This window comes from Mastomys coucha, unplaced genomic scaffold (genome assembly GCF_008632895.1).
Source record: "Mastomys coucha isolate ucsf_1 unplaced genomic scaffold, UCSF_Mcou_1 pScaffold5, whole genome shotgun sequence".
Classification (NCBI taxonomy): domain Eukaryota; kingdom Metazoa; phylum Chordata; class Mammalia; order Rodentia; family Muridae; genus Mastomys; species Mastomys coucha.
The window spans coordinates 24,265,392-24,280,080 of NW_022196911.1; the positions used below are offsets into that span (position 1 = coordinate 24,265,392).

At 51.4% G+C, this 14,689-nt stretch overlaps 1 protein-coding gene across 11 annotated transcripts in view; it reads left to right on the forward strand.

Moving 5' to 3' along the window:
• Pkd1 (polycystin 1, transient receptor potential channel interacting) overlaps positions 1-14,689 on the forward strand; it is a 48,322-nt gene that overhangs the window by 24,326 nt on the left and 9,307 nt on the right. For 7 of the 11 annotated variants that reach the window (XM_031353849.1, XM_031353850.1, XM_031353856.1 and 4 more), the window contains exons 15-28: positions 153-3,778; positions 3,972-4,121; positions 5,114-5,257; positions 5,344-5,623; positions 5,690-5,903; positions 5,955-6,132; positions 6,412-6,564; positions 7,358-7,502; positions 7,590-8,210; positions 8,625-8,781; positions 8,968-9,220; positions 9,331-9,526; positions 14,239-14,409; positions 14,486-14,629. In XM_031353849.1, the coding sequence (XP_031209709.1) occupies positions 153-3,778; positions 3,972-4,121; positions 5,114-5,257; positions 5,344-5,623; positions 5,690-5,903; positions 5,955-6,132; positions 6,412-6,564; positions 7,358-7,502; positions 7,590-8,210; positions 8,625-8,781; positions 8,968-9,220; positions 9,331-9,526; positions 14,239-14,409; positions 14,486-14,629 (6,432 nt within the window). The remainder of the gene's footprint in view (positions 1-152; positions 3,779-3,971; positions 4,122-5,113; positions 5,258-5,343; positions 5,624-5,689; positions 5,904-5,954; positions 6,133-6,411; positions 6,565-7,357; positions 7,503-7,589; positions 8,211-8,624; positions 8,782-8,967; positions 9,221-9,330; positions 9,527-14,238; positions 14,410-14,485; positions 14,630-14,689) is intronic. The other 4 variants (XM_031353853.1, XM_031353852.1, XM_031353854.1 and 1 more) reach the window with 1 other exon arrangement.

A 14,689-nucleotide genomic window follows, 5' to 3' on the forward strand; every position in this document is an offset into this window, starting at 1 on the left:
TTAGAAATGGTCCTGTCCATTTTCTTGCTCATTATGGACTCTTGGGAGCTCTGCCCTGTACATGCCTGGGTGTGAACACTGTGTCCATGCAGTAACAGGTGCTTGGTGGGTGTTCTGTGACTAGGAAGTCCCACTTGAGCCTGTCTCTACAGGTGAGTACAACCTGACCGTCCTTGTGTCCAATACCTATGAGAATCTGACGCAGCAGGTGACAGTGAGTGTGCGCACTGTTCTCCCCAATGTGGCTATTGGCATGAGCAGCAACGTCTTGGTGGCTGGCCGACCCATCACCTTTTCCCCATATCCGCTGCCCTCAGCTGATGGTGTCCTATATACGTGGGACTTTGGGGATGGCTCACCTGTCCTAATACAGAGCCAGCCAGTACTCAACCACACCTACAGCTTGACGGGCACTTACAGAATCACCTTGGAGGTTAACAACACAGTGAGCAGCGTGGCAGCACATGCAGACATCCATGTCTTCCAGGAGTTGAATGGCCTGACTGTGTATTTGAGCCCATCTGTGGAGCAGGGAGCCCCCATGGTAGTCAGTGCTTCTGTGGAGTCAGGTGACAACATTACATGGACATTTGACATGGGAGATGGCACAGTGTTCACAGGCCCTGAGGCTACAGTACAACATGTATACCTGCGGGCCCAGAACTTCACAGTGACAGTAGGAGCAGCCAGCCCTGCTGGCCACTTGTCCCAGAGCCGGCATGTGCAAGTGTTTGTCCTGGAGGTATTACGCATAGAGCCCTCTACCTGCATCCCCACACAACCCAGTGCCCAGCTTATGGCCCATGTCACTGGGGACCCTGTTCATTACCTCTTTGATTGGACTTTTGGAGATGGTTCCTCCAATGTGACTGTCCATGGGCATCCATCAGTGACACACAACTTCACTCGGAGTGGCATATTCCCACTGGCATTGGTTTTGTCAAGCCATGTGAACAAGGCACATTATTTTACCAGCATCTGTGTGGAACCTGAGATACGTAACATCACCCTGCAGCCTGAGAGGCAGTTTGTGAAACTGGGGGATGAAGCCTGGCTGGTTGCCTATTCTTGGCCCCCGTTCCCGTACCGATATACCTGGGACTTTGGCACTGAAGACACTACCCACACCCAAACTGGGGGCTCTGAAGTGACGTTTATCTACCAAGAACCAGGCTCCTACTTGGTGATAGTCACTGTGTCCAACAACATCTCTTCTACCAATGACTCCGCTTATGTGGAAGTACAGGAGCCAGTGTTAGTCACTGGCATCAGGATCAATGGTTCCCGTGTGCTAGAGCTGCAGCAACCTTACCTGTTCTCAGCCATGGGCAATGGGAGCCCTGCCACCTACATGTGGGAACTGGGAGATGGCAGCCAGCATGAGGGTCCTGAGGTCACCCATATCTACAGCAGCACTGGTGATTTCATTGTCAGGGTGTCTGGCTGGAATGAAGTGAGCCATAGTGAGGCCCAACTCAATGTCACCGTAAAACAGCGTGTGCAGGGCCTCACCATCAATGCCAGCCGCACAGTGGTGCCCCTGAATGGCAGTGTGAGCTTTAGCACCTCGTTGGAGGTGGGCAGTGATGTGCATTACTCCTGGGTGCTCTGTGACAGATGCACACCCATTCCAGGCGGCCCCACTATTTCCTACACCTTCCGCTCAGTGGGCACGTTCAATATTATTGTCACAGCTGAGAATGAGGTGGGTTCTGCCCAGGACAGCATCTTCATCTATGTTCTGCAGCTCATTGAGGGGCTTCAGGTGGTGGGGGGCAATAGTGGCTGGTGCTTCCCTACCAACTACACACTGCAGTTGCAAGCTGCAGTTAGGGATGGCACCAACATCTCCTACAGCTGGACAGCCCAGCAGGATGGCGGCCTCACTCTCTTCGGCAGTGGCAAGAGCTTTTCTCTCACTGCACTCAAAGCTAGCACCTACTATGTCCAGCTTAGGGCCACTAACATGTTGGGCAGTGCCTCAACCAACCGTACTATAGACTTTGTGGAGCCTTTGGAGAGTCTAATCCTATCTGCATCCCCCAATCCAGCTGCTGTCAACACGAGTCTCACCCTTGGTGCTGAATTGGCTGGTGGAAGTGGTGTTGTTTACACTTGGTACCTGGAGGAGGGGCTGAGTTGGGCGACCTCCATGCCATCCACCACCCATACCTTCGCTACACCTGGCCTGCACTTGGTCAGAGTCACAGCTGAGAACCAATTGGGCTCAGTCAATGCCACAATTGAAGTGGCCATACAGGTGCCTGTGGGTGGCCTGAACATCAGAACCAGTGAGTCAGATAGCATCTTTGTGGCAGCTGGCTCCACTGTACCCTTCTGGGGTCAGCTGGCCGAAGGTACCAATGTGACTTGGTGCTGGACCTTGCCAGGTGGTAGTAAGTACAGCCAGGACATTGCTGTGCGCTTCCCCACTGCTGGCAACTTCTCTCTGCAGCTTAATGCTTCCAATGCAGTCAGTTGGGTCTCAGCCATGTACAATCTCACAGTAGAAGAGCCCATTGTGAGCCTGGTGCTGTGGGCCAGCAACAAGGTAGTGGCGCCTGGGCAGCCAGTCCACTTTCAAATCTTGCTGGCAGCTGGCTCTGCTGTTACTTTCCAACTTCAGGTTGGTGGGTCTGTCCCTGAAGTGCTCCCTAGTCCCCACTTCTCCCACAGCTTCTTTCGGGTTGGAGACCATATGGTGAATGTGCAGGCCGAGAACCACGTGAGCCGTGCCCAGGCACAGGTTCGCATCTTAGTGCTGGAGGCTGTTGTTGGGCTGCAGGTACCCAACTGCTGTGAGCCGGGCATGGCCACAGGCACTGAGAAGAACTTCACAGCCCGGGTGCAGCGGGGTTCCCGTGTTGCCTATGCCTGGTATTTCTCCTTGCAAAAGGTTCAAGGTGACTCGTTAGTTATTTTATCTGGCCGTGATGTTACATACACGCCTGTGGCTGCAGGGTTACTAGAGATCCACGTGCGTGCCTTCAATGAACTGGGTGGTGTGAACCTCACGCTCACGGTGGAAGTCCAGGATATCATCCAGTATGTAACACTTCAAAGTGGCCGCTGCTTTACCAACCGCTCTGCCAGGTTCAAGGCTGCTACAAGCCCCAGTCCCCGGCGTGTAATCTACCACTGGGACTTTGGGGATGGGACTCCAATACAGGAAACAGAAGAATCCTGGGCTGACCACTACTACCTGCATCCCGGGGACTACCATGTAGAGGTGAATGCTACAAACCTAGTGAGTTTTTTCGTGGCACAGGTCACAGTTACTGTCCAGGTGCTGGCCTGCAGGGAGCCTGAAGTGGAGGTAGCGCTGCCTCTGCAGGTGTTGATGCGGCGTTCCCAGCGCAACTACCTGGAGGCCCATGTTGATCTACGCAACTGTGTCTCCTACCAGACTGAGTATCGATGGGAGGTATATCGTACTGCCAGCTGCCAACGGCCAGGACGTATGGCTCAAATGGTACTACTGCCTGGTGTGGATGTGAGCCGGCCCCAGCTGGTGGTGCCACGGCTGGCACTGCCTGTGGGCCACTACTGCTTTGTGTTCGTGGTTTCATTTGGGGACACACCATTGGCACGGAGCATCCAGGCCAATGTGACAGTGGCTGCTGAGCGTCTGGTGCCCATCATTGAAGGTGGCTCCTACCGGGTGTGGTCAGACACACAGGACCTGGTGCTGGATGGGAGCAAGTCCTATGACCCAAATCTGGAGGATGGTGATCAGACACCGCTCAACTTCCATTGGGCTTGCGTGGCTTCAACACAGGTCAGCCATGGGGACTTAGGGTAACAGGTCCTCCCTACCTCATCTATCTCATGTTTCATGTCTACTAAGGGCCTAGTACTTGGGTTATTCCTGGGGTGGGTCTTAGGCCCAGCATAAAAAAGGTTTTCTAAGCTATGCTCTGCCTTGAAGATGGTTTACAATCTTGTGCCCATTTCCTTATTTGCTGTCACAGAGTGAGATAGGTGGCTGCATGCTGAACTTTGGGCCCCGTGGGAGCAGTGTGGTTACCATCCCCCTGGAACGCCTAGAAGCTGGTGTAGAATATACCTTCAACCTCATAGTGTGGAAAGCAGGTCGGAAGGAAGAAGCCACCAACCAGACGGTGGGTCGCACCCCAATTCCTCCAGTGTATCCTCATGCCAGGACAGTACCAGTTTCAACCTGGTGTTTTTCAGTCCTAGCTGTAGTGTCCCCTGGGGCTATGAGTTCTCTCTAACCTACTGCTGATTTTGATAAATGGTCAAACTCAGCATTGCTTCTATCTGAAAATCCAGGACACAGCAGCTTAGTAGTGTGAAATTTGAGAGGACAGGTTAGCATGGTGGCACTTGTGTCATCCTAGCACTTTGAGAGTGGAGGCAGGAAGACTGGGAGTTCTAATCTCACCAACACAATGATAACCTGTGTCTGAAAACCAAAACAAAATCTTAAGTCATACAAGTACCCTGCTTTGTGAAAAATGAACTTTATGCTATCAGCATGAAAGGCAAGTAATGAGAAAGCAAGGCCCTTGCCTACCTAGGCAGCAGCAACTGACCACATAACATGGCCTTGCTTCTGGGGCCAGTGAGCCAGTTCTTGCTTTCAGACTTCTTCCCTGGACCTCCCATAAGGATAAGGACCACTTCTGTTGCAGGCTGATGAGCCCTGCCAGTGTGTGTGGAAGTTGTGCTGGGCAATTCTGATGCCTCTGAGGGGAATTGTCTAAGCACTAAACCTTCTCAGGTCACCTACCTAGTAAAGTCTTCCAAGGAAGAGGACACTTAGTAGGTCCTGCCTCACTGAGCTGTTTCAGGGCCCACTCAGGTCAGCCAGCATCTCTGGAACAGAGCTGTGTAAAAAAACAACTAATCTTGACTTCCTAGATGCTCTGCTTCCATCGGTGGGTGCCCATGCTTCCTCCTGCCAGGCCAGCAAGGCCCTGACTGACACCACTCACATGCCCTTCTGGATTTAGTTAGTTAGCTCACTTACTTCACTCCAGCCCAGAGGTATAACCTGGAATTTGGGCCAAATGGGAATGACCTGGTCCAGGAAGCTTTCCCAGCATACACAGAATGTGACGCCTCCCTGTGACATGCTTGTCCCTTCCAGGTGCTGATCAGAAGTGGGCGGGTACCCATTGTGTCCCTTGAGTGTGTGTCCTGCAAGGCACAAGCAGTGTATGAAGTGAGCCACAGTTCCTACGTGTACTTGGAGGGTCACTGCCACAACTGCAGCAGGGGCTCCAAGCAAGGGGTGAGTAGCCATTGTTAGATGGCAAGTGTCCTGGGGAGGCGTCCAGGACACCACTCTCACCTGTCCTCCATGCTTCTGTCATGCAGCGCTGGGCAGCTCGCACTTTCAGCAATAAGACTCTGGTGCTGAATGAGACAACAACATCCACGGGTAGCACTGGCATGCATCTGGTAGTGCGGCCGGGTGCACTGCGTGATGGGGAGGGCTACGTCTTCACACTCACTGTGCTGGGCCACTCAGGGGAGGAAGAGGGCTGTGCCTCAATCCGCCTCTCGCCCAACCGTCCCCCACTTGGAGGTTCCTGCCACCTATTCCCATTGGATTCTGTTCGTGGCCTCACCACTAAGGTTCACTTCGAATGTACAGGTGAGTGTGGATTACCTGGAGATGCTGCTATGGGCCTGGACTCTGTACTGATGCTGTTGTCCATAGGTTGGCGTGATGCAGAAGATGGTGGAGCCCCACTGGTATATGCCCTATTGCTGAGGCGCTGTCGTCAGAGCTATTGTGAGAATTTCTGTATCTATAAGGGTAGTCTCTCCACCTATGGGGCTGTCCTGCCTCCTGGATTCCAGCCCCTTTTTGTGGTGAGCCTGGCTGTGGTTGTACAAGACCAGCTGGGTGCTGCTATTGTTGCACTCAACAGGTGAGCTGAACCCTGGGGAGGGAACACAAACTGACCACCAACTACTTACAGTCTACTTCCACTCTCTAGGTCTTTGACCATTGTCCTACCAGAACCCACTGGAAATCCTGCAGACCTCATACCCTGGCTCCACAGCCTGACTGCCAGTGTACTGCCTGGGCTCCTGAAGCAGGCTGACCCTCAGCATGTCATCGAGTACTCTTTAGCCCTCATTACTGTGCTCAATGAGGTTAGTGCATATGGACTGAAAAGGATCCCACACATGTGCTCCATGATTGGGTTCAAACCAGTGAAGTTCCCTAATGTCTTGGAATGCCAAGTTCTACCCTCAGCCCTTACCAAGCTCACCTTACCCACAGTACTGTCTTGATACCCTGAGTCCTGTAGGTGACCTGAATTATCCTTGATCTTTAAATCCCTGCACGTGCCTCATTACTCTAGAACCCTTCCCAGATATCACAGGGAGGCCTGTCCTCTCATGGTTCTCCTATGTTCCTGCCTCCTTCAGTATGAGCAGGCCCCAGGTGTGGTGTCAGAGCCCAACCTTGAGCAGCAGCTGCGAGCCCAAATGCGTAAGAACATCACAGAGACCCTGATCTCCCTGCGGGTCAACACTGTCGATGACATCCAGCAGATCACTGCTGCATTAGCCCAGTGCATGGTAAGACAGATAAATGCAGCCTTCTACACCATGCACAGCCCTGTGTGCATGAGTACACATACGTGCAGCATGAGTAAGGGCTTTGAGACTAGGTGTTCTTCACAGGCTGTGCCAGTTTTCTGCAGCCACACTGTTGTCTCCCAGGATGAGCCCATGTGCTCTTCTGATGACTTTATGGTATCCCCAGATAGAAAGAGTAGTTCAGGTGTGTGTGCCTTCTCATCAGACCTGTCATCATGCCCCACTTAACCTGGCTTACCTGACATGGCCTTTTGACCTATGAGGTGTAAATTTTCCAAGCTATAGACTTGCGAGCTGAGTGGGCCATAACTGATGGGAAAGGCAGTTGGTCAGGGTCGGAATCAGTAAAGGGGGCCAGGATAATAGTCAGGTCCTCAGAGGACAAAGATTCCGAGAGCTCTTGGTAGAGGTCACTGTCACCATGTGGCTTTCTATACCCTGAGTGTATCTAACTATGAGCTTACCCAGGCCCTTGGCATGTGCCTTACTTTTAGCTATGGAAACAGATAATTGGGGTGATCAGTATATAGGCCACAGGAAGAATATGGCTGCATCCTGGGGTTCAGAGGAGCCTTAGAAGTCTTAGCAGGGAATGCCTAGAAGATTTGCATCCAGGCAGGTGCTCAGTGCAGGGTTAGAGGCAGGAAGCTGCCTCTAATCCCAGCCAGTATGAGAAGGGAGAGCCATTCAGTTGTGTGTGGGTGGAACACATGGATGTCATAAGTCTGTGCCCTGTTGGTGGATCTAGATGCCATGCTGATTTTCCTTGTAGGTGTCCAGCAGGGAGCTCATGTGTCGTTCATGCCTGAAGAAGATGCTGCAGAAGCTGGAGGGCATGATGCGCATCTTGCAAGCTGAAACCACTGAGGGCACCTTGACACCCACCACCATTGCTGACAGTATTCTCAATATCACAGGTGCACAAGCTGCCCCTCCCACCTTCTGGCATCATCCATCTCTTACCGATTCTTCCTAACACCTCTTACTTCCTCTGCCTGTCCCAGGTGACCTCATCCACCTGGCCAGCTTGGACATTCAGGGCCCACAGCCCTTGGAGCTAGGGGCAGAGCCGCCCTCCCTGATGGTGGCATCCAAGGCCTACAACCTCTCATCGGCCCTCATGTGCATCCTCATGCGTTCCCGAGTGCTCAATGAAGAGCCTCTGACTCTTGCAGGCGAGGAGATTGTGGCCCTGGGCAAGCGCTCAGACCCACTCAGCCTTCTATGTTATGGCAAAGCCTTGGGGCCTAGCTGTCACTTCTCCATTCCTGAGGCCTTCAGTGGGGCCCTGTCGAACCTTAGTGATGTGGTACAGCTCATCTTCCTTGTGGATTCCAACCCCTTTCCCTTTGGCTACATTAGCAACTACACAGTCTCCACCAAAGTGGCATCTATGGCATTCCAGACGCAGACTGGTACCCAGATCCCTATTGAGCAGTTGGCTGCAGAGCGTGCCATCACAGTGAAGGTGCCAAACAACTCAGACCAGGCTGCCCAGCGCTCCCACAATCCTGTGGGTTCTACCATTGTACAGCCTCAGACCTCAGTCAGTGCTGTGGTTACTGCAGACAACAGCAACCCTCAAGCTGGGCTGCATCTAAGGATCACTTACACAGTGCTTAACGGTGGGTGTCAGGGGTGGGCACATGACCTACCTGCCTTTCTTCCCTCCTTGTCCCTGGGGAGGGGGTATTTATACAAGTAGCATTCAATTTGCAGTCACTGGTCCTTGGGGTCTGGCTAACACTCAGTTTTCCTGCTGCTCTGGTTCCATAAAGCCCACATACCTGTGGCCACAGAGAAGCATGTGTTGACTTCTGCATGGAATTTCCTGTAGTCCTCTGCTTAGATGGCCCTTAAGCCCCATGGCAACAACTCGTAGGGCGTCCTTGGGGTGATGAGCTTTTTGGTGGCTGTCTGATACTGTGTATGTTGCCCCCAGAGCGCTCTCTGTCTGAGGAGCCTGAGCCCTACTCGTAGGGCGTCCTTGGGGTGATGAGCCTTTGGTGGCTGTCTGATACTGTGTGTGTTGCCCCCAGAGCGCTCTCTGTCTGAGGAGCCTGAGCCCTATTTGGCTGTGTACTTGGACTCGGTGTCCCAGCCCAATGAGTACAACTGCTCGGCCAGTAGGAGGATCAGCCTGGAGGTGCTAGAGGGTGCTGACCACAGGCTCTACACCTTCTTCATTGCCCCAGGGTGAGTGCCTCCCACCAGAACCACAGACATGGGCGTTGCAGAGAGGAAGGAGGTGGCAGAAGGGTGAATATAAGTTGGCCCACATTAGTGACAGGTGTGTGGGCTTTACTGAACCAGGGAACAAGAAGGCTGGCCATGGCACCTGGCAGTCAGAGTCTGGCTGTGACACTGCTCTGACCCTTTTAGAACTGGGACCTTGGACAGGAGTTACTACCTGAACCTGACCAGCCATTTCCACTGGTCTGCACTGGAGGTGTCTGTGGGCCTGTATACATCCCTGTGCCAGTACTTCAGTGAGGAGATGATGATGTGGAGAACTGAGGGGGTTGTACCCCTGGAAGAGACCTCACCCAGCCAGGCTGTCTGTCTCACCCGCCACCTCACTGCCTTTGGTGCCAGCCTTTTTGTGCCTCCCAGCCATGTCAAGTTCATCTTTCCTGTGAGTAATGCCCCTGTTCCTGGATCCCTTTCATATTGAGAGGGCCTCCTGATTCCATCTTTAGAAACAAAAAGAGCATGAGCTGAAGCCACCTGTACCCTTCTTCCCAGGAACCATCTGCAAGTATTAACTACATTGTCCTTCTGACATGTGTCATATGCCTGGTGACCTATGTGGTCATGGCTATGATCCTGCGCAAGCTGGACCAGCTGGATGTTAGCCGCGTCCGTGTCATCCCATTCTGTGGGAAGGGGGGCCGCTTCAAGTATGAAATACTTGTTAAGACCGGCTGGAGCCGAGGTTCAGGTAAGGAGAGGGATGATTGGGTGGGAACATGGAGTCTACCCTGGTCTAGACCCTCTGGCCTCGATCCTGGACCCTGTCAGGGAGATTATGGAGACGGGGATCACAAAGCAAGTGCTCAGTACTCAAAATGTAAATAAGGACATACCTTGGAGATGAGAAAACAACAAATACACATTGTGGGTGTAGCTCAATGGCAGAACAGTGACCTAGGAGGTACAAGGCCCTGGGTTTCATCCACAGTACTGCACAAATACAAAGAGAAATTTACATTCATTTGTCTTTCCTGAGAAAGACAACAGGTCCAAGAGCCAAGAAGGTGCACCTTACTCTGTAGAGCAGCCTCGTACTCAAGTCCAAATGGCACCATTGTAGTTGCTCTGCAGCCCTTCCTTAATTCCTTAACGTTTCCTTCTCTATTGGCTGGGGGCAGGGGGCAGACTCGCTGTGTAGCTCTGGCTGGTCTGGAACTCCCTGTGTAGACCAGGCTGGCCTCACAAATATCCACCTGCCTGTGCTGTGGATTAAAGGATAAAGGTATGCACTGCCATACCCAGCTGATGCTTATTGTCCACACTAAGACTCATTTTTTTTTAAAGATTTATTTATTTATTATATGTAAGTACACTGTAGCTGTCTTCAGACACACCAGACGAGGGCATCAGATCTCATTATGGGTGGTTGTGAGCCACCATGTGGTTGCTGGGATTTGAACTCATGACCTTCCGAAGAGCAGTCGGTGCTCTTCCCTGCTGAGCCATCTCTCCAGCCCCACACTAAGACTCATTATTGGGGCTGCAAAGATGGCTCCACAGGTAAAGGTGCTTACCATCATACCTGGCAGCCTGAGTTTGGTTCCTAGGCCCCATAATCTGAAAGAAGAGAACAGACCCTATGTTTAATTCTCTGACCTTCACGTGTGCACTGTAGCTTGTACTCAATAGGTAAAATGCAGTAACAGAACAAACCAAAAAAAAAAAAAAAAAACCCAAAGTGCTAGCTGGCAATGGGAGCACACCCCTTTAATCCCAGCACTCGGGAGGCAGAGGCAGGAGGATCTCTGAGTTCCAGGCCAGCCTGGTCTACAGAGTGAGTTCCAGGATAGCCAGGGCTACCTGGAGGAATCTGTCTCAAAAAAACCAAACCAAACCAAACAAAACAAAAAATTTCAAATCAAGGTATTTAGCTGGGTATGGAGCCTCATGCATTTAATCCCAGCAGACAGGAGACAGAGGCAGGTGGACACTATAAGTTTGAGACCAGCCTGACCTATATAGGAAGTTTCAGGCCAGCCAGAGTTACATAGTAAAATCCTGTCTCAAAATTTTAGGAAAAAAGAAAAAAAAGTTAAAAAAAAAAATAGCCGGGCAGTGGTGGCACACGCCTTTAATCCCAGCCCTTGGGAGGCAGAGGCAGGTAGATTTCTGAGTTCCAGGCCAGCCTGGTCTACAGAGTGAGTTCCAGGACAGCCAGGGCTACAGAGAAATCCTGTCTCGAAAAACCAAAATAAATAAATAAATAAATAAATAATAATAATAATAATAAAAGCCCACTGTTTAAGTAGACTGGAAAAATGGGCTGTAAAGGCACTTGACCAAACCTGAATTCAATTTCTGGGATCCACATAATGAAAGGAAAGAGCCAACTCCTACAAGTTACCCTCTGTCCTCCATGAGCAAGCTGAGACACCAATGCCTCCCAAAATAAGCGGGGTTTTGCTTTTTTCTTCTCTTGTACAATACATCCTGACTGCAGCCTCCCTTCCCTCCACTCTTTCCAGTTCCCCCTCCACCTACCCTCTCCTTCACATCCACTGTTTCCATCCCTCCATTTCCTGTCAGAAAAAAAACAGGCCTGCCAAGCATATCAGTTAAACATGGTATAAGACGTAGTAAGACCAGGCACAAACCTCATATCACAGCTGGGTGAGACATCCCAGTAGGAGGGAAAGGGTCCCAAGAGCGAGCAAGAGTCATACAGCCCCATCCCCACTGTTAGGAGTCGCACGCAAACCCCAAGTTAAACAACCACAACATATGCAGAGGACCTAGTGCAGACCCATGCAGGCTCTGTGAATGCTGCTGCAGTCTCTGGGAGCCCCTGGGAGCCCTGCTTAGTTGTTTCTGTGAGCTGTGCTCTCCAGGTATCCTCAACCACCCTTCCTTCCTCTCTTCTGCAGGGTTCCCCGAGCTCTGCCTAGTGTCTGGCTCTGGTCTCTGCATCCGCTCCATCAGCTCTGCCTAGTGTCTGGCTCTGGTCTCTGCATCTGCTCCATCAGCTCTGCCTAGTGTCTGGCTCTGGTCTCTGCATCCGCTCCATCAGCTCTGCCTAGTGTCTGGCTCTGGGTCTTTGCATCCGCTCCATCAGCTCTGCCTAGTGTCTGGCTCTGGGTCTTTGCATCCGCTCCATTAGCTCTGCCTAGTGTCTGGCTCTGGTCTCTGCATCCGCTCCATCAGCTCTGCCTAGTGTCTGGCTCTGGTCTCTGCATCCGCTCCATCAGCTCTGCCTAGTGTCTGGCTCTGGTCTCTGCATCCGCTCCATCAGCTCTGCCTAGTGTCTGGCTCTGGTCTCTGCATCCGCTCCATCAGCTCTGTCTAGTGTCTGGCTCTGGTCTCTGCATCCGCTCCATCAGCTCTGTCTAGTGTCTGGCTCTGGGTCTTTGCATCTGCTCCATCAGCTCTGCCTAGTGTCTGGCTCTGGGTCTCTGCATCCGCTCCATCAGCTCTGCCTAGTGTCTGGCTCTGGTCTCTGCATCCGCTCCATCAGCTCTGCCTAGTGTCTGGCTCTTGTCTCTGCATCCGCTCCATCAGCTCTGTCTAGTGTCTGGCTCTGGGTCTCTGCATCCGCTCCATCAGCTCTGCCTAGTGTCTGGCTCTGGTCTCTGCATCCGCTCCATCAGCTCTGCCTAGTGTCTGGCTCTGGTCTCTGCATCCGCTCCATTAGCTCTGCCTAGTGTCTGGCTCTGGTCTCTGCATCCGCTCCATCAGCTCTGCCTAGTGTCTGGCTCTGGGTCTCTGCATCTGCTCCATCAGCTCTGTCTAGTGTCTGGCTCTGGGTCTCTGCATCTGCTCCATCAGCTCTGTCTAGTGTCTGGCTCTGGGTCTTTGCATCTGCTCCATCAGCTCTGTCTAGTGTCTGGCTCTGGGTCTCTGCATCCGCTCCATCAGCTCCTGAGGAGGCCGCCTTGATAGTAATTGGGCTAGGCATGGATCTATGTGTATGAGTGGGTTTGTTTTGATTTTAATCAAAGGTATTAAGGATATTAATATTTCCCCAACATTTCATTTAAAATTCACAAGCCTGGCTGGACAGTGGAGGTGCACACCTTTAATCCTAGCACTTGGGACACAGAAGCAGGTGAATCTCTAAATGTGAGGCTAGCTTGGTCTACAGAGCAAGTTCCAGGATAATCAGAGCTACACAGAGAAACCTGTCTTAGGGGGAAAAGTTTACAAGCTTGGGCTTCATATTCCAAACACATCCAGACATATGAATACACCCTGGGAGTGAAAGTACTTTGGTTGCTTTTGGAATCTTCAAATATTGTGAACGCAGCTACTCCAGTGACTTCTGAGATGGAGTAGGCTCTGTCAAGTGACATATTCCAAGTTCAAATTGACTTTCAACATTTTCTATTTGCTGTGAATGTTATGAAATGTCCCGAAGAGCTCTTTGGAAAGCTTGCACCAACATCTGCAGAGACAGCCCACTCTTTTTTTTTAACAACTTCCCTTGTTTACATGGAAAGTCTCTTTCTTTTTTCTGACAAAATCCAAGGCAAGAGCTTTTACTTCAACAATTTTGTTTATTTTTTATTCTAATTTTATTTCCAGTGTTGCCATTTTTCACTCAAGGTATGTGTGTGCCTGAGGTGGAGCGCCACCCCAACCCCACCAGTTTATTTCTTTGCCATGCTTTTGTTATTGCTGCCAGTTCTCTCTTCTGAGTGCCCAGTTTTAAAAGTTGTGAACTCATCTATAGAGAAGGAGACTCCCTAGATGTATAGCTGTTGTCTGTGTGACTGAACTGTGAGGAGGCCTGGCTACTGGAAACCATGCTACTGTGGGCTTGGTGTTTGTTAACAAATTTAGGAAACTGAGATGTGTGTCTGTTTGAACTATGCATGCTGGACCTGGTGGTGTAGGCCTGTGATCCCAGCTACTTGGGTAACTGAGGCAGAGGGATCATAAATTCAGGCAAGTTTGTGCAACTTAGTCAAATTCTGTATTAAAATGTTTTTTTTAAAATGGCTAGGATGGCCAGGCAGTGGTGGCATACGCCTTTAATCCCAGCACTTGGGAGGCAAAGGCAGGTGGATTTCCAAGTTCGAGGCCAGCCTGGTCTACAGAGTGAGTTCCAGGATAGCCAGAGCTATACAGAGAAACCCTGACTCGGGGAAAAAAAAAAAAGCAAAAAGAAAACCAAACCAAACCAAAACAAAACAAAACAAAACAAAAAACTAAAATGGATAGGATGGACCTACATAGCCCTGGCTTCAGTCTGCATCACTGTAAGAGTAAAAATGTAAAACGTGTTCAGAGGTAAAGCTCACCTGGTCTACAGAGTGGGTACCAGGACAGCAAAGGCTACAGAGAACCCTGCCTCAAAAAACAAAACAAAGGTAAAGCTAAGGACTGCCTGTCTGTGGGCAAGCAGCTGACCCCTGTAAGTTTTGTATACAGTGACTAGCACACCTAGAGTTCTCTGCCTTTTAGGTACCACGGCTCACGTTGGCATCATGTTGTATGGAGAGGACAACCGTAGTGGTCACCGCCACTTAGATGGGGACAGAGCCTTTCATCGAAACAGCCTGGACATCTTCCAGATTGCCACCCAGCACAGCCTGGGCAGCGTGTGGAAGATCCGAGTGTGGCATGACAACAAAGGTCTGGGTGATAGCTGGTGCCACCCCTGCATCCTGCCAGCCTGCTTCAGTCCTCACTGAGGTACTTTTCTCCACAGGGCTCAGCCCTGCCTGGTTCCTGCAGCATATCATCGTCCGGGACTTACAGAGTGCCCGCAGCACCTTCTTTTTGGTCAATGACTGGCTGTCTGTGGAGACTGAGGCCAACGGGGGCCTAGTGGAGAAGGAGGTGCTTGCAGCAAGTAAGAGTACCACCTGCTGAGGTGGAGACAGGGAGGAGGGGGATGGCAGTGATGGGTGAC